This window comes from Trichoderma ghanense, assembly GCF_004382785.1.
Source record: "Trichoderma ghanense strain CCMA-1212 chromosome Unknown scaffold_10, whole genome shotgun sequence".
NCBI classification, from domain to species: domain Eukaryota; kingdom Fungi; phylum Ascomycota; class Sordariomycetes; order Hypocreales; family Hypocreaceae; genus Trichoderma; species Trichoderma ghanense.
In genome coordinates, this window is record NW_027395673.1 from 748,521 (window position 1) to 770,457 (window position 21,937).

Genomic DNA, 21,937 nt, shown 5'->3' on the forward strand with positions numbered 1-21,937 from the left:
TTACTCTTTCCAGCCGTCCCCGGCGCCCTTCATCCAGTTTAGGCCAACCAGCTGCAGCTGATGCTTCTCGACGAACTTGACGGGGTCGAAGGAGCGTCTCTGCACGAATTCCTCGCCTCCCACGTCCTCCTTTGTCAATGCCAGGCCATGGGGCTCACGGAAGAGCAGGAAGAGGTATCTGTGCGGTTGAGACCTTTTCCACATACATATCTCGCTTAGTAAACCTGTGCGTACCATGTTCATTTTGGAGGGGAAAAGTCAAAGGTGTAGGGGAAGATATCTCCAAGAAGCTGTAGGGGGTAATGGATGTGGAAGCCGCATCGTTTTTAGTACTTCTCGGCTAAGGGCAGAGAGAGCCGGATACCACATGATAGGGGCAAACGTTCCAAGAGACAAATCCACTTCCCCTACATAACTGCACCGCAACCCCTCACGGAGAACGGAGCAAATGGGGGCAGAAGCGCACACCACATATTCCGTTGATACAAGTAGGCAGGACAATCGCAGGGAGAGAGAGGGGTGTGGATGTGGGCTCGCCGCCGCGACCCATTGACCAAAGAGAAGTGCTCATGAACCAGGTATGTAGAAGGGGAACGTTTTGGAGGGAGGAGGAGGAGGAGGTTGCAATATGTACCGAGTAAATAAAGAGAGAACTTACTCGTCTTTGGGGCCTGGGGCGAGATATTCAGTCAGGACGGGCTTCGTCTGGGCGACGACGCCGTGCGCGCCGGCCAATGGCTTGAGGCCGGGGAGGACCCAGTGCCGCCAGAAGGCGAACTTGGGGTCGTCTGGCGTGGGTGCGTCGGGATCGACGAGGAGGAGCATGTACGATGCGTCTTCTGGGGCGTTAAGCTGTTTTACGTTTTATATATATAAGAAGGCGTTAGGAAGAACTCTTGCTGGAACTATTTTTTTTTCTTGCGTTTTATCATGGATTTGATAGATTCATGAGCTTGATATCATGAGCTGATGTACTCGCAGCATCACGGATTTGATGAATGATGGGCGCTGATATGTAAAGCAGCTCGAGCTATATCACAGAGCTGCGATACGCGAAAGACGCTCGTTGGATATCGTTAGTGAACTGGACTGACCTCGGCTGCAAAAGAGACGAATGGAGCGAGCTTGACCTCGTTGACGCGAAAGAGGTTGCCGAGCTCGACGTCTTTGCCGTCAAAGGAGATGGAGAGGCGGGTGGTGGGCTTGAAGGTCGGGGGGATGAGAGGTTCCGCGGGGCCGGGGACGAGGGAGGCTGAGGAGAGGGAGGTTGAGAGGGCCGAGGCGAGGGCGTCGAGGGTGTTGGTGTCTGGCATGGCTGACGGGGTGGTTGCTGATGATGGTGGTGGTTGGCGATAGGAGAGCTGTGTGATGTTGTTATTCCAGGCAACTAACAGTTTGGGGGGAAACAGGGAAGCGGGAAGAATGACGCAAGAAGAAGGTTGTGGTTAGAGGAGGAACAAGAGGCCGCGATGCTGCTGATTGAAAAGTCGTCGAGGTTTTGAGGCGACGAATGACTTTATGGTTGGCTTGGCTTGGCTCCCCCCGCGTATGTCAATTGAGGTGTTTGAAGGTTATAAAGCTTGGCGATATCTGACTGGTGGAATAATTGGCGGACGACTAAGAAAGACGCGCAGCATACGGGAGCTAATGGATTGCTAATGGGGTTTATTGCAGTGGTAATGATGCGTTTGGAAGAGATATTGTTAATAGTAGGTTCGCTGAAATCGGATGTGATGGTTTGTGTGCGCGATGGAAAACTGCTGGGTTGAACTAATGGGGTCTGGTTGTCGAGCGAAGCAAGATGACTGACATCGGATCACAGGTCAATGGGACGAGGGGACTCTACCTAATTGGCTCAATTCTCTAACGACGCCAACCGGGCTATATATACGTGATGGCTTTCATATAAAGTAGCAACGGCGAAGCTTGTTGTTTGCCTTGTCAAGGCTACATACCATGGCCTACTATATACGTCGCAAAGACGTGTCAACCATTTTCCTGAACCCAAGGTAAGGATAGCTTCAACACCGCCCATCATACCGGGCCCCATAACATGAACTTTTTCCTTTCTCATCCACCCAGACCCGGATTACGAAACCAACCCAACGTCAAGGAACCTCTTCAGGCCGACGACGACGGCATGTCTCCAATTCAACCTCGTCATCAGAAGGAAGCAATGGACGGCCGCGAGGGGTACCTTGGCTTTGCTGCCGCCGTGGCTGACCTTTGGTCCCTTTTTCCCTGTCGTCGGGGGGGATTAATGTTTCCGCCTGGGTAAATATATTGCGATGCGGTGGTATCTTCTTTATGCGGCGAACGGGCTCTGGCGAGATGGAGACGCGGACGTCTGAGAGGGCTCTCTTCCAGGAGCCCCATGGATTGTAGGTTCACGTCGAGAGCGTCAAGTCAACTTCATGTTCATTCATGTTGTCCAAGTACCATAAACAAGTCGACTGTGGAAGAGGTACGGAGACCATCTGCTGCCAGTTTTTGTGTGTCCATTTGCCAAAAATACTTTGCTGTTGAGCTTACGAAGGGTTTTTTTTTTTTTTTTTTTTTTTTTTTTTTTTTTTTTTTTATTCATACAGTCGGGCCTTTGGCATATCCATCATTCGTTTCCCCTTGAGGGCAGGCACTGGCTTTCTGCTCGACTGCGGAAGGCTTTCTATGTGAATGGCAAGCGCAGCATCATCTGATATCTCGACCAAGGCACCGGTGGCCAGTGCTGGCTGTTGGCGTGGACATGGGCTTGCATGCATGTCAGAAGTAGTTTGTCCATGGAGTTGGTAGAGTTGTATCTACATGACATCTTCATCATACGGATGTCGATTGGCAAAATTCTGGTAGAGTATCTTACTCTACGTGGAGCTATTCACCGGGCTTGTTGTTGTTGTTGTTGTTGTTGGACGGCCTCTTTGATGAAAGAACGTAAACTCATCCGGTGACTGTGCTGTTCCCATCTGGAGCTTTACCCATGTTTACATCCTCCACGGTGATATCAGATGCTCTACGGAGCTTTTGCGTCAATTTACATGCAAACATCCGTTTTCCAATCGGCACTGTCTTCTCGACGGAAGGCTACAAGTACGGACTTGTGTATTTGCAAACACACCGTGCATGTGAAGAGACTGAGAGCCAAACTGGTAAGTACCTTAGCATAGAAGGTAACAAGCCGTGCTCGGGCATGACGACTACATGTACGTATCTGCCACGACTTGCTTCACTCTGTGGCAAGAGTGAAACTTCTTTAACAGAACATCTACTAGCACGAGACTCCGAGATTCTTACGCAGTGTTCAGCACATAAGCACATGTTCGCATCTGCACCAACGGCGTCAATCTTCCCAACAGCTTAACAGCTCATGTACACACCCAGACAACGTCGTTGGGGCCATCCAACATCATCCGCGGCTGAATCCGTCTCCCAACAGCTAGCTCCGGGACAAATGCCGGTCCCCCCTATTTGCTCATTGAGCCGTCCCCAATTGGTTGAGCTATGTAATATCGAGAGAATCGATCCGGGGAATCCTGGTCTCTCTCCCCCCCACCTACTTCATATCATTTCCATGAGTTGTCATGATGGGGGTGTGTGTTTGTGAGAGTTGGATGTTCTGACGATGATGAGACTGGTCACTTGTCTATTGCTGGTCTGTGAGATACGAGACGAGAGTTCTCGCCTAGGACTCATGACAGTACGGATGAAAGACGAGGTCTACGGGCTATGAAAGTCGTCTTCGAACGAGACAGGTCAGACGTTGACTCGTCTGGCCTTCCACTTCTTTTGCTACACAGAGTAATCCCAAGCACTCTTTGGTCGTAGGTACATCATATACATATCCATCTCTTCACACAACAGACATCATCAGTGTCATTGTTCACAGATCCTCAAAGTCAAACTTGACCAGCAGCGTACAATCCGTCTCCTTGCCCTTGAGATCCATCATGCGCAAAAACGTCCACCCCGGCTCCGCATACGCCAGCCTGACCGCGGCGGCGGCAAACTTTGGGTTCCTGGCGAAGCTGTCGTCGCTCTTGATGAGCATGCGCAGAAACACCAGCTCATTGTCCTCGTACTCCCACTCGAGCGTCTCGTCCCAGACGGGGTCCGTGGCGTGCGGGTTCTCGCCGCGGTGCAAGAAGCCCAGCTTGTGGTGCCGGTAGGGCGCCGTCTTGCGCTTGGCGGGCTCGCCCTCTCCCTCGCCGTTGCTGTTGGCGGCGTCGGCGAGCGGGCTGTAGAGCGTACACGTCAGGTAGGGCTTGATGGAGTCGCGCTCCCTGTCGGCGTCGTGCAGCGGCACGTCCGTGGCGCCGGCGACGTGGACGCGCAGCCTCCTCCTGCGACCCGTGGCGAGGGAGCCGCTGCCGCCGGCGCGCAGGGCTGCGGGCTTGAGGACGTAGCCGGGCGAGCCGCTGAAGAGGGCGTCGTTGAGCTGGTTGCTGGTGCCAAACGTCTGCCAGTTGAGGGCGCAGATCTGGGCGCCGACGCCCCAGAAGCGGACGGGCCGCAGGTTGGACGACGAGATGCGCGTGCCCTTGGGGAAGACGCGCATGAGGTGGCGGGCGTTGTGGCGGGCGATGGCGACGGCGTGCTGCGGCAGGTGGGCGGCCAGGCCGGACTCGGACACGTTGATGAGGTGGTGATGCGGGCCGCCGACCAGCTGGCCCGGGTCGAACCACGAGTTGTCCTTGGGTTTCACCGACTGCGCGTAGACGCCCAGCTGGGCTAGCTCTGGCACGATGGCGGTGGAGGACGATGACGCCGCCGCCTGCTTCCTGCTGGCCTTGTAGGCGCGGCGGGCCTGGCGCTGCTCTTCCTCATCGTCGTCATCGTCAGAGGATGATGATGATGATGATGATGACGATGATGTTGATGCTTCGTCAGGCAGATGGAACTCGACAATGACGGCGATCCTGGAGCCCAGATCGGCCAGCGTCACATGCTCACCGCTCCCCTGCTGCTCGCGCGTGCCCTTTGAGCGGACGGGCTCGCTTATGAGGCGGTGACCAAAGACGTCCCTCATGATTTGCACCAGCCGGCGCTGCCCGTGCGGCCCGCAGTGGTTCTCGAGCGACAGCAGGATGGGCGAGGCTGCGACGGCAGAGGCAGAGGCAGAGGCAGAGGAAGCATCTCCGGCCTGCTGCTGCTGCTCGCGGTCAAAGACGTCGCGGATCGTCTCGCACACGGCCCGGAACGGAACGTGCGACACCAGCGTGTAGCCGTGCGTCACCTTGGGCTCGTCCTCGCACTCCGGGTCGTCCCAGGCGTCAATCTCGATGCAGCGCGACCCCGTCGTCAGCGCCGTCTCGTACGCCGACGCCGACGACTTGCCGTACAGCTGGTGCGCCAGCAGGTACGTGTTGTGGCTGGAGCTGACAAAGTACTCGGGCAGCGGGTGCGTCGGGTCGAGGAGCGGCGCGGGGGCCTCGAAGCTGCGCCGGCCGAGCAGGGCCCGCAGCGCCGGGGAAGAGTCCGGGGAATCCTGGTCGAGGCCGGCGTCGCGCTCGGAGAGGATGCGCTGGTGGGCGAGAAAGGAGCGCAGGGCGTGGCTGACGCGGAGCTGGGCCTTGCCGTGGTCGGACTTGCGGGTGAGGTGGCCCGGTTCGGGGGCAATGAGGTCGCCCTTGTCGTCGTCGTCGTCGTCGGGGGCGGGCTTGAAGGGGTTGAGGCCGGCGAGGCGGGATGTGAGGCGGTCGGCCATTCTTTTGACTTGCTTTGCGTGGCTCGAGGTGAGGGTGAGTTTAGATGTGTTGTGGTCGCGCGACGATGATGAGCTGGGGTAAGTCTTGAATCTCAGCACAAGAACTGGTTCAGCGGGCTGGAGACTACAGCTTTAGTAGACGTGAAGAGCTCGACATGTAAATTAGATGTGAGATGAGAGTTGTAACATGAAGCTTGCGGGTTGAGTCACTGAGCTTGATGTTTGTTTGAGACGGTGTTGAGCGCAATGGCGGGGTAAACAAACGGCCATAGCATAGCCACTCTCATCATCAGACCAGCAACATGCCAAGTCAGCAGCGCCTCATAGTCATGGACTGCTCATTGCGTGCATCGGTCCTGTCATATTGCCGTGAGTAAAGAGACAAGAGACGACCTTGGCATACAAACCCTTGCCCTACAACTGCGAGTTTGAAAAAATAGAATGTTAGCCGTAGGGTAGCCCCAAAGCAAAAGGGAGTCAATCTATCTGCAAAGTACAACAACAGCTACGCGTGTAAGTGAAATGGTATAATCCGACTCTACAACAAACAAAGGGAAAAAGCCAGCGTCAGTTGGGCCTAAACCTATAGAGCACCCAGTTGTCCTCCCCAATAAAGTCCTGCATGAGCCCCCCCTCCCCCATCGTACACATGTACGGCATCCTCAAGTCCTTCTGCCCCAACCACACCCAGTAGCCCGTCCTCTCGCCATCGCCGCCGCCCTCCAACGGCCGCCAGTGCCGCTCGTGCCGCCCCCGGTGAGCCTGCTCCACGGGGTCGCCGTTCTTGAGCGCCTTGTCCCTCTGGTCCTGATACAGGGAGCTCGGGATGCCCAGCGAAAAGTCCGTGACGTGCGGCCCCAGCCTCGCCACGAACTCGTCCACGGGCCGCAGGATCTCGTCGGTGCGGTCGACGCTGCTGTCCCAGCGCGTCAGCCCGTTGACGGTCCGGGTCGGGTACAGCCGCCCCTGCAGCGAGATGTGCAGCTTCCGGGCGGCGGGGAAGGTGGCCGGGACGGCGTCGAGGAAGAGGCGGAAGCTGGCCATGTCCGACAGCGGCGGCTTGACCACCTCCGGGTGGATGCTGGGGAACGGCGCAAAGTCCCACAGGAGCTCCACCGATGCGATGCTGGCGAGGCGCTGGGGGAGGAGGATGGACGAGAGGCTGAGGATCATTTCCTTGCTGGCTGTGTGGAACGTGTTGGTGGCGTACAGGACGTCGATGCCTTCGATATACCTATCAACACCACGATATAAGCAAGGGATGAGATGACGCGGTGTAAGTGAGAAGTGAGAGATTAGAAACTCACGCTTGGCGACAGCTGCAGAGCCACCCCATGGCTCCTATGAGACACTTTGCCGGGAACTCGCCCGGCCAGTGGCGACACGTGAGGTGCCACGGCGACTGGCCGAACCGGCAGAAGTCCTCGGCCGGCTGGACCTCCTCGCCGGGACGGCACTGGCCCGGTGGATTCCGGTGGCAGACGGAGCTCCGCCACGTCCATTCCTTGGGCCGCGAGTCGTCCAGCCGGAGGTTCCTGGCGTCGCACACGCCCGTGCTGAGCCTGACGCTGAGGTTGCCATGCGCCCGCCTCGCGTCTCGCCGCCTCCCGCACTCGGACGAAGACGACCAGCCGTGGAAGGGCTGCTGCTGCTGCTGCACCGGATGGTCGTAGATGAGGTCCATGTGGACCGTCTGCGCGCCAAACGCCTCGACCAGGATCTTGCGCCGAATCTCCAGCGGTAGCCTGGTGAAGAAGGGGCTGTCTGCGGTGGCGGCCACGGTGGCTGAGACGAGGCTCTCGTGGGACGCGCTGGGCGTGAGGCGGCCTCTGCGCCGGGAGGGCAGCCGTGGGTGAGGCGGGATGGCGGGATCTTTCATCATGAGCAGCGGCGGCAGCATGAACGATGATGCCGATGACGCTCGCTTTCTATTGCTCCTCGCGACGCGTCGGCGCCTGAACCAGCTGACGAGGGCGTTTGGCATCGTTTCAATGTAACGGTCTCTCTTGCTGATGATTTACATTTGATGTAGGGCGGTATATAGGCTCGTGTGTGAAGATCTAGCCAGCTGGGACAAGAGAAGTGACACAAACCATGGAACCGAAGAACCACAACAGCCTATGATCTTTCGGAGAAAAAAAAAAGAACAAAGAGGCAGTCGAGTCCATCCGAGACCTCGTTCAGGTTCGTCCGGACGCAACGCCACGAGCATGCCACGAGTAAAAACAGGCATTAGGCTCCCCTGCATCATGCGCAGTGCGGTTCATGCGATTCGCGTGTGATTTGTCGTCACATGTTTTGTTGGCGGTTCAGCTGGATGGCAGGGGTTTTTGTTCGCCTTTATTTCTCATGCGGCTATTTCGCTGGCGACTCTTGAAGAATATTCAGATGCTTCTTGTGGGTTAGCCTTGTTGTCTCGTGTGAATCGGACATCTGAGCGGTTGAGACTTTTCGCGATATTTGAGGCAACTCGCGCAAAATTGGGCACCAACAGCGAACCTCCTTGTCAAGGTCACCTCTCTCCCTGCAAAAAAGCCGCCCGTGCGCAAAAAGGACTACGGAGCACCAAGACGCAAAAATTCCCGCCTCAGATCCCAGGCCGCCAACTCGGACCCCACTCTCAACGACCCGCTGCCTATTTTAGAAAATTTTCGACTTTAATTTTTGTTTTTCCTCTTCTTTCTTCTTTTCTTCTTCATGAACAACGCAAAAATCACGTTCGGGTTTCTCAAAACCTACTGTAAAAAGTAACCTGGCACGAGGCGCGAGCTCACGACTGCCGGGGACCTGAGGAACGAAACGGAGAAGAAAGCGAGCAATCTTGGGTGCGGTGCTCCCTCTACAAAAATGGAGAGGACCGCAATGATTGAACGTACATGCCAATTGTGTCTGGTGATGTTTTGGGGATACAGTCCTTGGTTGAATGCTGTAGAATGAAAGCTGATGCTTTGCGTAGAGTGACGGGAGATTGCTGGCGAGAGTTGCCTGTCGACCTGTTAACGTGCCGACTCATCGTTCGCTGCTCGTCATGTCTCCTCGGCTCAGCCCTTGACTCTTTGCCCTCTTTAAGCGGCATGTTGAAAAGAGACAAGCTTGTGAGCATCGCTGAGCAAGTCGTCAACGGCCAATGCATAGTAACCTGCACGTCGTTGAAAACTCTTCAACGGGCAGCACACAGCCATGTCCTGCCAACTCACGTTCCGTCGCACAAGTGTCACGGTTCAGTCACCACAAATGTTCACCAAGCGGACCCCTTTTCTCAAAGAAAGTAATATACCGTTCGGTTTTTCGTCTTTGAACCACTACTCATATAATACATCAAAATCCATAACCATCGTGTAATCTCATGCCGGCCTAGTCGACCACCGACTCAGGCGATAGGTGTGTACCCAATAATAACGGAATTCTAGCAAGCCTTGCGAGGACCGAATCCCGCCGTTTCTTTATATATACGTGGCGTCGTATTGGACACCAGAGAGAGAGAGAAGTGAAGAAAAGCATGCATGATTCATGTTGATGTCCTCACTAGTTGAGTCGAGGTTCTGGAAGGACCTAATATCAGCAACCGCGCCCAGCGTCAGACGTTTCAGCAAAGTGCGAAAAACACTTACAACTATTTCACTGCATGGACTCGATGACGCTGCGAGCCACGTCCTGGACAGTCTCGAGATCGCGCTTGGCCTTCCAGCAAGGCTGGCCGATGCGGTAGCACCATCGCTTCTCGTCGGCGCTGCCCTCGGCCTCGACGCTGCGCTTCTCGTCGCCCTCAATGGTGGCGCTCAGGACGGCCTCGGCGACGCGCTTGGCCTTCCAGCAGGGCTCACCAATACGGTAGCACCAGCGCTTCTCCTCCTCGACCTCGTCGGTGCGCTTGGCCTTCCAGCAGGGCTCACCAATGCGGTAGCACCAGCGCTTCTCCTCCTCGACCTCGGCCCCGGCCTCGGCCTCGCGCTTGGCCTTCCAGCAGGGCTCGCCTATGCGGTAGCACCAGCGCTTGTCCTCCTCGACCTCGACGTCGCGCTTGCTCTCGGGCTCGGTGCCGTTGGGCGGCAGCAGCGAGCTGGGGTCCTCGGTAGAGACAAGGATCAGCGCCTTGAGCTGGTCCAGGCCCTGGATGGCCGACAGGGCGACGTCGTCGGGGATGGCCTCGCCCTGGGCGCGGGTGGCCAGGTCGTGCGAGCGGACGGCGTGGTTGAAGGCCTCGGCCGTGCGCTTGAGCTTCCAGCAGGGCTCGCCGATGCGGTAGCACCAGGGCTCGGGGTTGGGGGCCGCGAGGGCCGCGGAGGCGAACACGGTGACGGCGGCGAGGAACTTCATCGTGAAGCTTTGTGGGCTTGTGTGGTTATCGAGACGAGATGTGAAGGCGGATGGGGATGGGAGAAGAAGAAGGATGAAACGAGACGAGAAGGAGGGAGAACTTTATGTTCAGTCGAGCTCTGGTCTCCGGATAAAAGACGTTTGCCTCAACTCCATAATCGCGATGGAAGCTCAGATCAATAGAGCTGCACGGAAAGTGAGGCCAAAGTCCACTTCGTCTGCTATTGAGCAGTGTTATTGACGGGGTGTTGGTCAATAAGCCCTTCCAGACCGCGGAGTTTGACACCTTGGATAACGGCGTTCATTCTTTTTTTACCACGTTTTCCCTCTCGCGGTACATAACACACGGACTGGCCGTTGAGTCTAGTGCTGTTCAGCTGGACGTTGAGGAGGGATGTTGGTGGAAAGGGGGCGTTGTTGACTGGAGCAAGCCGAGGGCTATTGGCGAGCGGGCGGACATGCTTGGTGTTCTTTACAGAGGGCGAGGCTGGACTGGGAGGTAAACTCGCTACTATTCTTAACATTTTGGCGGTTATTGCACTCGAGGATTGACAAATGCCATCAAGTCTCTGGAATTCTTCATCTGCAGGTGCCTTGCCGCAGGATCATCACGAGGGACAGCGCAGCGATCAGGCAGATGCCGATACGTCCAGAGTGTAACTCAAACCAACAACAGCCACAACTTGAGACGAAAAATCCCGAACAACGGCACTGAAAGCTCTCAAGCTCTCTGAAGCAAACCCAGGCAAGGCTTACAGGCGGCAACAACATTGTGGCGACAAGTTGTTGCATGTTTGTTGGTGAAGACTGCGCCAAGATCCAAGATCAATCAATGGTGATTATTCAAGGCCCCGGCTTATTGACACCCGAATCGGGTAATTCGCTGGTGGCGAGAGCCAATTGGCTACGAGCTTCTCCGCTTATACGCTCCTGTTGTACATGCATACATCGATTGCATGTGAATTGACTGCTTCCTGGGAACTGCAGAGCAATTGACTAACTGAATATGTATTTCATCGTATTATCTTTTATCATTGCCTTGTATTTCGGATTTGTCAGCCAAGGGATTGCGTTTCGTGCAGTTTATCTCGTAGTGGCGGGAGCAGGCACGGCTCCAGAGGATGAGGCAAAGAATCACAGGATCATGGACCTGCGAAGCACAACGTGTTCCCCGGCGTCCCAATTTCCTCGCAGCATGATATCGCTAAGATATCGAATTGCCTATATGTGTGTGTCGTGTGTGTGTGTGTGTTGCGTAAATGGAGTTGGCCGAGAATTCCAATTTGGTTCAAAGCACACCCAAAAAAGCCACGCTGATTCCAGTCAAGACCACAAAGCCAGGCCGACGTGGCGACAGAGGCAAGGGGCGGAACAGATCTACGGCTACTGAAAGAGCCGAACCATGGACGAGAATCATATTCAGAGACTATCAGCCGTTTGAACACCAAGATCTTGTATTCTAGCTCTGGGGTCGTATAGGTCCGGCTGAAGCCTGGAATGTCGCGCTATTCAGGCACAATAAAGCCACCGCCGCAAAGGAGGGCGAGATCTCGGCTTCAACAAACGTGGCGAGTCGGCACCGCTATTCCTTGTGAAAGCAGCATGTGACCTGAACTCAATATTATCCAAGATCATGATAGCCACAATTGCAGGAACAAGCAAGGGCTGTTGGATACGGAGTGCTGAGGTGGGCTGGAGTAGGATTTCAAATCCAAGCCCAGTTATGGATGTGGGATAGCGATCTCGGACTGCGAAAACGTCTGACCGAATTTCGACTCTGAGGTACGAGGCAGAAAGTATAAGAGTCTGCTTACCCCGTACCAACGGGGTAAGTTGTCCTTGGCCTGTTGGTGCCGAGTGGGCAAACAGTTATTGAAGACTAAAAAGAGAAAGGGGTTGTGGATGTTCTGCGGGCTAGAGCAACTTCGTGTGACTAACCGAGACGATGACGACGTCGTCATTTGACATGGCCTTTGCAAGATCTTGGGCAGTCTTGTGGCAGAAGAGCCATGTGCCTGGGCCTGAAAGAGACGAAACGGTGGCGGAATCACAGCGTCTCAGGCTCAAGGCCGAGATTCTGATGTGTACATTGACTCCCGTGGTTGGGCAACCGTCTTTGATGCAAGCAATGGCTCACTGGCATCCTCAATGGCTTGAAGCAAGTTGTTGTTGCAGTAGGAAGTTCTACCTACTGACGAATCCATCTGCCCGTCGTGGCGAGATCCATTTTGAAGCAGTGGGCCGAGAGAGGAACGAATGTATGTAATAAATCAAGAGTGCTTGACGGGAGCTTTGCCACGAGTAAACCCCGAGTGCATTCGATTTACTCAAGCTATCGTTTACTTGGGCAGGGGCTCGCCATTCTAGTGTCGTCTTTATTCCCATGCGTCCTGTTGTTGCCAGAGAAGGGCAATACGTACGGAATGTTATAGACTCTGAGGGCTTGAGATACTATCTTGGGTATGCCACTTGCTTTTAGGAAACTCATCACTTTGGACAAGTCGGTTTAGACTATGTCGACTATATATAGAAACATCCCCGTGCTGCCCCTGGGCGATGATCTAGAAGATCGGTGGCAAATGGCTGATTGGCATAGTTCCATGCTTTTCATCAATATACCTCGTCCATACTAGCGAGTAAAGTTGGTCAACTTTGATGATGCGAGGGATTCTTGGTTAGATGAGCAAGATGAGGTTGGGGTACAGTCACGATGACCTTCAACAGTCATCGATTGGCCGTTTCCTGCGCTTGGAGAGCTGCATCAACAGACTGCCATGATGGCTGAAATGTTTAATTGAAACAGACTACCGCCGCTTTTGCGAATTACAAGTAAAGGAATCAGAATTACGTCCTCTGCGTCGATCAATTTATGCGTACTCGCGCCAAACCGGCCAACTCGTCCAATCACTTCATTTTCCCCTTTTCTTCAATCCTGAATTCTGCTACATGTTGCGCCACACAAAGTTGCCTCCAACAGAACAAGCCACATGCCCGAAGAAGAATTGCAGGGTAAGAAAAAAAATCATCCTACTGGCTCGGAGATGCGAAAGAAAGTTATAGTAGAAGCTTGCATAAGGTGATGCCAAATCGATTGGCTTTGGTAGCTTGTTTGCAAGATGTCATCGTGCCTGACGGATCTACCCTGCAAAAAGCCGATGTGCCGGAGGATACGAGCTGTTCGGACGCAATTCTTCCACAGAGGGCTGTTGACGACTTCTGTATGGACAATGAACGGTCATCTTTCTAAGCACATTGAAGTCCGAGGTAAAATGTCTCTTTGTTGTCACTCATCCGGGTTGTCATGGCTGTCTCCTGTCACTCCTACGGGAAGAGAACATTGGGCAACCAGTTAGGGATATCAAGTCAAAAAGTGCAAACGTTAACAGCCACACTTCTCCATGATGCTCGAGAGGCGAGTGCGAATTGCTAAGCCACAAGATCAGCTAATTGCCTCTCGTACCTGCATGTGGTAGGATTCATGTGGCGGAGTGCGACCTGGAGAGAAGAGCGGCGGTCGTGAACGGGCAAGACGGGAGATGATGATGTTCCACCGATCGCATGCTGGAACAGCTGTGTCAAAGCTGCTTTTGCCTATATGTGGCAGTTCAAAGCATAGATGACCAAAAATCATTCTATGAGGTTCAATCGCGAAACTATCAGTTGCAGAAAGACGAGCTTTCCCAGTCGTTGAACAGGCTTGCTGGTAACAGTACAGAAGTATCGCAGCTTCAACATGAAGATGATAGTCAATCGTAACAACGCAATCAACATGCGAATGTCACTGAGATCAAAATATGTATGACTGGATTAACGATAGGCGATTTACAAAAAAAAAAAAAAAAAAAAAAAAAAAAAAAAAAAAAAAAAAAATTTACAAAAAAAAAAAAAAAAAAAAAAAAAAAAAAAATCAAGTTCCCTGTTTTGACCCCTTGCGCCCCTGTCTTCGGGCCGTCGGCATGCTCAAGGCAATTCGCCACGAAGATCACGGCCTAAATGACGACCGTCCTGTAAGTCCAACCCCAAAGAGAACGATCAATCTACACGTCCGTAGAGCTATGTTCAAAAAATGCTTTATTCGGACCTGTAAATGGCACAGGAAATGGTTTGGTTGACACTTGTACAGCATCTGGTTCAATTACCTAGAACACTGAACATTCTTTGTCTCAGGGCGGCTCGTCGGAAACGTCAGCTCCAAGTGGCAACGAAACAAAATCCAATTGAACATAGTCTATAAATAAACCACTGCTGAAGACGATCAAATCAGTGGCATCAAACTGAACACAACGGTTACTTTGCTATCTCAGCAGGAAAAGCTACCGGCGTCCAGATCGTCGCTCCTCTCTGCCAACCATATCGACATACTCCCTGTCCTTGTCCGGACTCTCTGCACACATCCCTGCCTGATGATTGAGAGATGATGTTACAACTTCATGCGAAAGACTTCCTGACGATGGAAGAGACCAGTTGACTATCTCAGAGGTGAAACCGATGTGCAGCCAATAGGGACTCCAACACCGTCACAACAGAACCTGCTGGCTTCTTTCATGCGTATAGACACGACTGTTGCGTGTCATAGACATGAATTGAATATAAATATCCGGTTCAACCTCATCTCCAAAAGTGCCTCGACATCACAAAGCAGCTCACAGAACCAACAACCCAAAGATCACATTCCTCTAAACACATTCGCTTTTCACAATCGCTACCTGCCAACTTCCACCCACCCCGTTCAAAATGAAGTCCTTCGCTGTCATCACCCTCTTCATCACCGGCATCCTCGCCGCACCTCAACCCAACATGAAGCTCCCCAGAAGCCCCCTCTGCCCCGGCGGCCTCGACTCCAACCCCCAGTGCTGTTCCACCGACGTGCTCGGCCTCGCGGACCTAGACTGCCAGAATCGTATGTCCATCCATCCAAAAGTCCAGCTGCAGCTGTCAACTATGCTTGAATCGTACAGTACTGACTATTTGGGATTGTAGCTTCTAGCCCTGTGGCTGATGCCCAGGCCTTTCAGGCCGTGTGTGCTGCTGGGGGACAGCGTGCTCGCTGCTGTGCCATTCCTGTTGTGAGTTACTCTGCGTATGTTATTTGACAATTCTCTTGATGTGATGCTCACTGTTCTGGACAGGCCGGCCAAGCCTTGATCTGTGAGACGCCTGTTGGGATCTAGATGAGACTGTAGTCATCAGAGAGATGGAAGTTTACTAGTGATTGTTTGGATATCTTTATCATGCACTGGAAGTTGGGAATATTGGAAGCCAAGAGCTTGGACACACATGTGGACTTTTGGATGTATGCGATGTCCCACTGAGATAGGCCATACGTACAATCATTGGAGAAGTCAACGACATTCATGATCTGATCTGGTTATCCTCTGTGTAGCTGCGATATGTGACTAGTACTCAAGTGATTGTCGCCCGCTTAGCTTTAGTAGGTTTACTGTTTAATAGATTTGCTGTCTCACAGGTTTGCTGTTTAACAGGTTTGCTGTCTGATAGGTTTGCTGTCTGAGAGGTCTGCTGTCTGATAGGTCTGCTGTCTTTTATGTTTGCTGTCTGATGCGTCCTGCTGTTTGATATGTTGATATGTTCAACTCTGAAGCGCTCAATAATGTAGTCCATGTTCCAAGCAGCAAAAATGGACCTTGACCCCCCATCCCCTCTGTGACAGAGTATCTGTATCACGAGCAAGCCAGAGGCGCTTCCCTTTTCGTCGCCCAATTAGAATAATCTGTTCAAACGGTGGCTCGACATACTTGATGTATGAACGTAACCGACATGTTTCCATATCCCCCTGAACTCCAGTAACCCTCAACACCACGTTCAAAACCATCGCGAACCCGCACAGCACTCGACTCCACGTCGTACAACAACAACACTCAAACATGCGAGAAGGCTTCGATTATATCTAATCCCATCATGTCACCTTCAAAACCCAGAATCCCGATCACCATCACCAACAACCCTCACACTCACATTCTCGACACCACTTACACCGTCCCAGCACCCCTTCCACCCCCCAAAACCTCACCAACCCCCTCCCATTCACAAAATGTCCAGCCAAGAAATCACCCTCGGCTGGGAACTCGAACTCATCGTCCACCTCCAGCCCGGCGAAGAACCCGGTCTCGCCCTCGAAGCCCACAAACTCCGCGACCTCGCACTAACCATCGCCCAACAGGCCCCCAACCTGCCCATCGCCGCCCACTGCATCCATCGCCCGTCCGCCTCCTGCATCATCTGCGACGACGCCCCAGCCGAGCACCGCCTCCCCCACGTCCGCGTCGTGAACCCGGCCACGCCCATCCGCAGACCCAGCGGCCCCATCGAAGACTTGTACTACTTCGTCAAGAGGGAACATCTCAACGTGCCCACCGACGACGACGGCGCCAGGCTCGCCCACGGCTACGAAATCACCTCCCCCATCCTCTCCCACGCAGAACTCAGCGCCGGCCTCCCCCAGACGAGACAGATCCTCGGCGCCATCCGTAGCTCGGGCCTCACCATCTCGGCACACACCGAGTGCGGCCTTCACGTCCATGTAGGTGTCAAGAGCGGCATGACGCTCAACATCGCCAAGAAGGCCGCCACCCTCGTCATGCTCCTCGAACTGCCCCTGCTCAAGAAGTTTGCCTCCCCCGAGCGTGCTGAGAGGCGCTACTGGTTCATCCCCATCTCCACAAAGTCCGAATTCATATGCTGCGCAGACAGGGTCCACGACGAGGTCACAGACGCCATCGCGAGTCCCGAGCTGCGCCAGCACGTGCCCGACTTGTCGAAGCAGAAGCCAGCTGAGTGGAACAACAACGAGCCCAACAGACTGCACCTTGCCCTGAACGAGATCTGGCTAACAGACAGCATATGGAGGCTCTCGAAGGGCTTCTTCTCGTACGAAGGCCAAAAGGCCAGCCTGGTTCTGTGTACCCGCGAGAGGAATGGCGATTCCGCCTCGGAGCCTTCTCGCGGGGCGCCCGACAGCCTTGAAGGAACGCCGTCCACGCTCGAGTTCAGGTACCCGCCAATGAGCTTCGACATCGATTTTGTCAAGTGCTGGGCCGAGATTGGTTGCAAGATTGTCGAGCTTGCCACGCGAGATGTCGCGGCTTTCCGCCAAGTGGCTACGGATCTGCTCAAGGAGTTGGAGAGGAACGATGCCTCCCAGTGGGAACGGCTTCTGAAGGTTCTTGACTTGAATCACCAGGTTCCCTTTTGGAGGCAGCAGTTGGCCCGGTTCGAAGACGATGAGCCGATTCGATTCCTTGACGATGATGGGTTTCTGGTCCCGGAAAGGAAATAGGATAGGGTGAGGTGTTGCTTTTGGAAATGTTCAGTGTAGAGTAGAGTGGGTGATTTTAGAGGCGTTCATGTTTTGATAGCTATGAGAACTTGCCGTTGATTTCTTTTCGATCTTGCGCCCCCCCCCCCCTGATATCCTTTGTTAGTGTGATAGGTAAACATGCGAAGATGATGTATCCTTCTCATTATTCTCTAAGTTTGTAGGCATCCGTGACATACAAAGCAAAATGAAACGTCTGTTAGCGTACATTATTGGCTGGTCAAGAACCGGTTTAGCAGGTACCTTCGCAAGCACCTCGATGAAATGCATGCTTTTCATTACCCCCCGGAGGCTCAGCCACCGCAAGAATACAGTGGGAAAGAATAAGGATATGTGCCGCAAGGCTCATTATTGACTATTGAATGTTGGGCTCTGCGCAAGTAGAGCTGTAATGTGAGCTCTGGGGCTCGGTCGTCGCCTTTGGTCTTCGTCGCTCATCACAGCGCTGCCGGGACCAGATGCAGAATCGTGGCTTCTCTTTGTTCCCTTGTCGGTGGGGGGCGGTGCCGCGTCTTCAACTAAACGCGCTTCCAAAGCAGTGACATAGTCTTCGACCGAAGGTAGATGCTGGTTGGCGTCTGGAAGAGACGATATGTATCCGGAGCTGGTTGACCCTGCTTGCGCGCTGATGCTGTGCGCTTTGTGTGGCCGACGAGCGGTCTTTCTCGCTCCACCGTGAATTTTGAGAGAGATGGACGGCGCAGATGCATTTGAAGGAGATGGATCCGGCGGTGCCTGATGAAGGTCGTCTGCCTGGTGTGGCCTTGCCTCAGGGTTTGCAATATGAGCACTGTTGCCCAAAAGGCTGGCTGGCATCGGTTGATTAAGTAGCGAGTGAGCCAATGAAGTCGGAGTATCCATCGTGAACATGTTGCCCTGAGACAGCCGAGGCAAGAAAACATCTAGGTACGTAACCAAGGTTAGGGTCCATGGTGATCAACAAGCCTCGCCTCTCCATCCATACCTTGCGTCTCCTGGCAGTAAACAGCTTCGACATCAGAGACTTGGGCGGTAGACCTCAAACACTCAAATTGTTCACGGCCAACTTCGTTTCGAAAGCTCTGCAGTCCCAGACTTTGGTCCAGGTATGGTCCCATACCGTTACCTAACGGCATGAACGGTGGCACACCGCCACTGGGAAGCCGGCTTCCGTGCTGACCAGGTGCAAATAGATCGTGTTCGACGAGCTGAAATGAATCAGTCATCCCGGTGCCCATGCCATTCAGCCACTCAAAGTACACATTGGAGTCATTGATCGTCTCCAAAGTGCCGGTGCTGGTGCTTCCAGAAGCAGCGCGAGTGTTGCCGCTTTGGTAGCTAGACGTACTCTGACTCGGCCGGACGCTTCGACTGTTCACTGTGCTGTGGAGATTCTCAGTCGACGACAAAGGAGGGTTTGCGTTCACTCGAGTGTATTTCCTCCTCGGGGAATGGGCATGTGAGTCGGTATCGTCGGATGGGTAAGCTTGAACCGCCCTCGTGGCAGGGGCTGGAATCCGTCGCCACATGCTAGGATTTGGCCACGCGATGCAGGAGTTCTCCAGGATTTCTGGCAACGAATGTTCACGTCAATTCACTGCTATGCATTGGGTTGGAGACGGGGCGGAATCGGCGTACCAAGAGGCGCATGTTGAAAGGAGAATGCGACAACATTCTTGACCCGCTCCATGGGCAACGAGAGAGAGTCGCGCGGGAAGCCTTCACTGATGACAACCTTGATGCGGCCGAAGTTGTCGGCGGGATGCCAGTGATTTTGTCGAAGAAGCTCTTGACGAAAACCTGGGAATTTCAGAGGCTCGAGGTCTCCGTTCTTCGAGACACCTATGGCAGTTGATCAGCATATGAGCATCAAGGCCATGCCTACCGCCGGCGTGGTTTCCCCTACCGAAACTGTGAATGATAATGTGCGGCCAGTCTTTTTCTCGATCGAGACGCGCAGAGCTGAAAGAGAAGCTTGTTAGCATGCAAAAGATGCAGTCAAGGGCATAATCACTGTGCAGCAGTTGCAACAGAGCCAGCATGGAAGACTTACGCAACCAACTGTCCGTCAATGAAGACGCGCGCCTCGAAGTTGGCATCGTCGCCATACTTGCTATAGCATCTGGTAAACTGGCTGACTGTGGGCGAAGACCAGGAATGGATCGAGACTTGGAAGGGAGTCCCAGCAGGCAAGCTTGGAATGAAGCAGCAGACCGTGGGCAGTCCGAAAGAACCGCGAGGGCTGGTGATTTCTTCGCCCCGTTAGCCACGCGACACAGCAAGGATGACGGCCGTGAACCTGAGCGCACAGCAGGATCCAAGAGGGCACATACCGGCATCGTGTATAACGTGGCAGGCCACTTTGAACTCTTTGACGGGGACTTTGCAGTCCCGAGGGAAGAGCAAGACATCCCAGTCTTCGAACCGCATCGTGAGCACGAGTTCGACAACGCAACCAGGAGGCTAAGAAGAGGTATAGAAAAAGAAAAGATGGGAAACCAATCGAGTGCGAAGAAGACGCGTCAAAGAGCGGTGCTGAGGGGTCCAGATGTGCCCTCTGATACTCCAAGGTTGGCTCTGAGCAGGTGAGAAATCCAAACTGCAGAGTTGGATACAGTCATGCCTCGAGATATAAGGTAGGCGAGCGTTGCTCAGGTGCCAGGGCAACGCTATCGGTATATCTGTAGGGCCGTCTTGAAGTTGATTTGGCAAAGAGCGAGTGGCCTCGGTATTGGCAGCTGCACAGGCGAGTTTTGATGGAGTATGGACTCGCTTATTCTCCTGGGAGCTCGCTTCTTGGCTGCTTCCTACACCGATCGTTCTGGCTGCCGAAGAAGCGAGCAGAAACTGAAAAGACAGTCAGAGGGAAAAAGCTCAAAAGGAAGGGATCATTTGGCAAAAAAGAGTATTGCCGCCACGCGGAGGTCGTCTGATAAGATGACGGCCTCCCTGAGAAGTAGGTAGATACCTATGGAGGAGGCCTCGGCCAAGGGGCAAACGGACCTGTTGAGTAAATGCGCAATGACCTCAGCAGGAGGAGGGCCGGCTTCTGAGAGATGGATCGATCGTGTTCCTTGCAAGGAATGACCCTGACTTGACGTAGATGAAAGAATTGTCTCATAATCAAGTTGACGAGCCTTCTATTTGGGGGCATCCCATCGGATATCAGCCTAAACATACGGTACTTCAGATCAAGTACTTAAAGGAGGTGCATTGCGTTCCAAGTTGTTCATCGTGGACAGTCAGCTACGAAAGAAAGCGATCCAACACGCAGAGGTCTTTTCAGTCCTGAAACATATGGCTTGAAGGATCTGTGGGTGTAATGATTCAGCCCACATGTCCACAGACTTGCGCGCCATTGCCCATGTCAGGCCGCAGGTCGTGATCCAGAGCAGTTATCTGTATGCTAAACGCAATGAAATGCATCGGTAGCCTGTTTTATCACCTGAGTGATCGTGCTGTGCCAATCTTTGCTCCGAGGAAGAAGCACAAACTTGGAAAAAAGCTTTTATTCTTGATTATGTACAAACTTAACAGAAAACCTCACGGGTCCTCATCACCAGCCATTCGTGCCTACAACCCCAGTATCAGCATGATTCACGGTAAAGTCATCTTCATCAAACTAGATGCTACTTACTCTTACGGCTCCTGGGCCGCCCAGCTCCCGCTCCAGGCCATTCTCAAACTCTCGGGGGTAGGCAACCCGGTCAGGGTAGTTGAGGTAGACAACGCCTGAGACTCCCAGAAAAACGGCAATGAACGTCGCAACCATGATCAGACCAGGCCCCGTGGTGGTCCATGTGTACTCCCAGGGGGAGAAGATGCCCAGCACGTCGTTGTCTTCGTGAACTGGCTCACCAAAGTTTCGTCGCTCCTGAGGGTCCCACCAGGTAGCATACGGGTCGCGGAACTGTCGCTTGACTCTCGGCGGGTTGATGTAGCCTCCGTTCTACAGCAAAAGTCTGCATTAGATCCCACAGCACCTTTCCGATCAACACGGGAGCATCACGAACCATGCCAGGATCCTGGGCTTCGCTGAGTCGCGGGAACTCGGGGTACTTCTCGTCGATGACTTTCTTATCGGAGAATTGGGATGGCAAGAAGCCTCGTCGCTGGATCGTGGGGAGCCTTCGGCTGGCGGCGAGGGTGTTGCGCAGAGCCGAAGCTCGCACAAGTCGTTGCGGGAGCATCTGAAAGAGACGGCGGACGGTCAGTCGGGGGGTTCGCTTTGGACGAGGACAACTCTCTTGTGACGGTAAATTGAACTCGGCGCGCTTACCTTGGGCGGATTGACCGTAGCTTCGGCGCCCAATTGCTGTATTCCGGAATTGCTCTCCGTGATGACCTCGACAGACTTCCAGATTGGTTCGGTTTGAGGTTGTAACGACAATCGCCCTCGAGCGGTAGTGCCTCAGGCACCAAGCCCGGATTTCTCTGCAGCTGGAGGGAATTACGACACGGCTTTTGAGACGGACCGCCTAGCAGAACGCCGGTACTCACGGGTACAAGAGCTGACGGCCCCGCTAGCGTAAAACGAGTGCAGCCATGGCGGCCAAACACAGCTGCAGCTCGGTGACTCCAGGTACCCGCAAGTACTGTAGCCCCTC

General features: G+C 53.8%; 7 protein-coding genes across 7 annotated transcripts; 2 read left to right on the forward strand and 5 right to left on the reverse strand.

Annotated features, from left to right (window-relative positions):
- CCMA1212_007832 (OV-16 antigen) lies at window positions 1-1,313 on the reverse strand (the record flags this gene model as incomplete). The annotated part of the gene is made up of 3 exons (XM_073704993.1): window positions 1-178; window positions 659-852; window positions 1,095-1,313. 3 exons carry the CDS (start codon window positions 1,311-1,313, stop codon window positions 1-3), a joined length of 591 nt encoding a protein of 196 aa, XP_073556726.1.
- A 2,561-nt stretch (window positions 1,314-3,874) lies between these two features.
- CCMA1212_007833 (1-phosphatidylinositol 4,5-bisphosphate phosphodiesterase 1) lies at window positions 3,875-7,682 on the reverse strand (the record flags this gene model as incomplete). Its single annotated transcript, XM_073704994.1, has 3 exons — window positions 3,875-5,822; window positions 6,282-6,932; window positions 7,006-7,682. 3 exons carry the CDS (start codon window positions 7,680-7,682, stop codon window positions 3,875-3,877), a joined length of 3,276 nt encoding a protein of 1,091 aa, XP_073556487.1.
- Window positions 7,683-9,316: 1,634 nt separating this feature from the next.
- Window positions 9,317-10,015, reverse strand: CCMA1212_007834 (uncharacterized protein; the record flags this gene model as incomplete). Its single annotated transcript, XM_073704995.1, has 1 exon — window positions 9,317-10,015. The coding sequence occupies one exon, from the start codon at window positions 10,013-10,015 to the stop codon at window positions 9,317-9,319; it is 699 nt and encodes a 232-aa protein (XP_073556655.1).
- Window positions 10,016-14,749: 4,734 nt separating this feature from the next.
- Window positions 14,750-15,186, forward strand: CCMA1212_007835 (Cell wall protein qid3; the record flags this gene model as incomplete). Its single annotated transcript, XM_073704996.1, has 3 exons — window positions 14,750-14,915; window positions 14,996-15,081; window positions 15,145-15,186. 3 exons carry the CDS (start codon window positions 14,750-14,752, stop codon window positions 15,184-15,186), a joined length of 294 nt encoding a protein of 97 aa, XP_073556737.1.
- Window positions 15,187-16,067: 881 nt separating this feature from the next.
- CCMA1212_007836 (uncharacterized protein) lies at window positions 16,068-17,312 on the forward strand (the record flags this gene model as incomplete). The annotated part of the gene is made up of 1 exon (XM_073704997.1): window positions 16,068-17,312. The coding sequence occupies one exon, from the start codon at window positions 16,068-16,070 to the stop codon at window positions 17,310-17,312; it is 1,245 nt and encodes a 414-aa protein (XP_073556402.1).
- Window positions 17,313-17,699: 387 nt separating this feature from the next.
- CCMA1212_007837 (uncharacterized protein) lies at window positions 17,700-19,760 on the reverse strand (the record flags this gene model as incomplete). Its single annotated transcript, XM_073704998.1, has 6 exons — window positions 17,700-18,253; window positions 18,316-18,900; window positions 18,969-19,172; window positions 19,216-19,343; window positions 19,384-19,582; window positions 19,664-19,760. 6 exons carry the CDS (start codon window positions 19,758-19,760, stop codon window positions 17,700-17,702), a joined length of 1,767 nt encoding a protein of 588 aa, XP_073556403.1.
- A 1,113-nt stretch (window positions 19,761-20,873) lies between these two features.
- CCMA1212_007838 (uncharacterized protein) lies at window positions 20,874-21,520 on the reverse strand (the record flags this gene model as incomplete). Its single annotated transcript, XM_073704999.1, has 3 exons — window positions 20,874-20,903; window positions 20,968-21,279; window positions 21,344-21,520. 3 exons carry the CDS (start codon window positions 21,518-21,520, stop codon window positions 20,874-20,876), a joined length of 519 nt encoding a protein of 172 aa, XP_073556656.1.
- Between the last annotated feature and the right edge of the window lie 417 nt (window positions 21,521-21,937).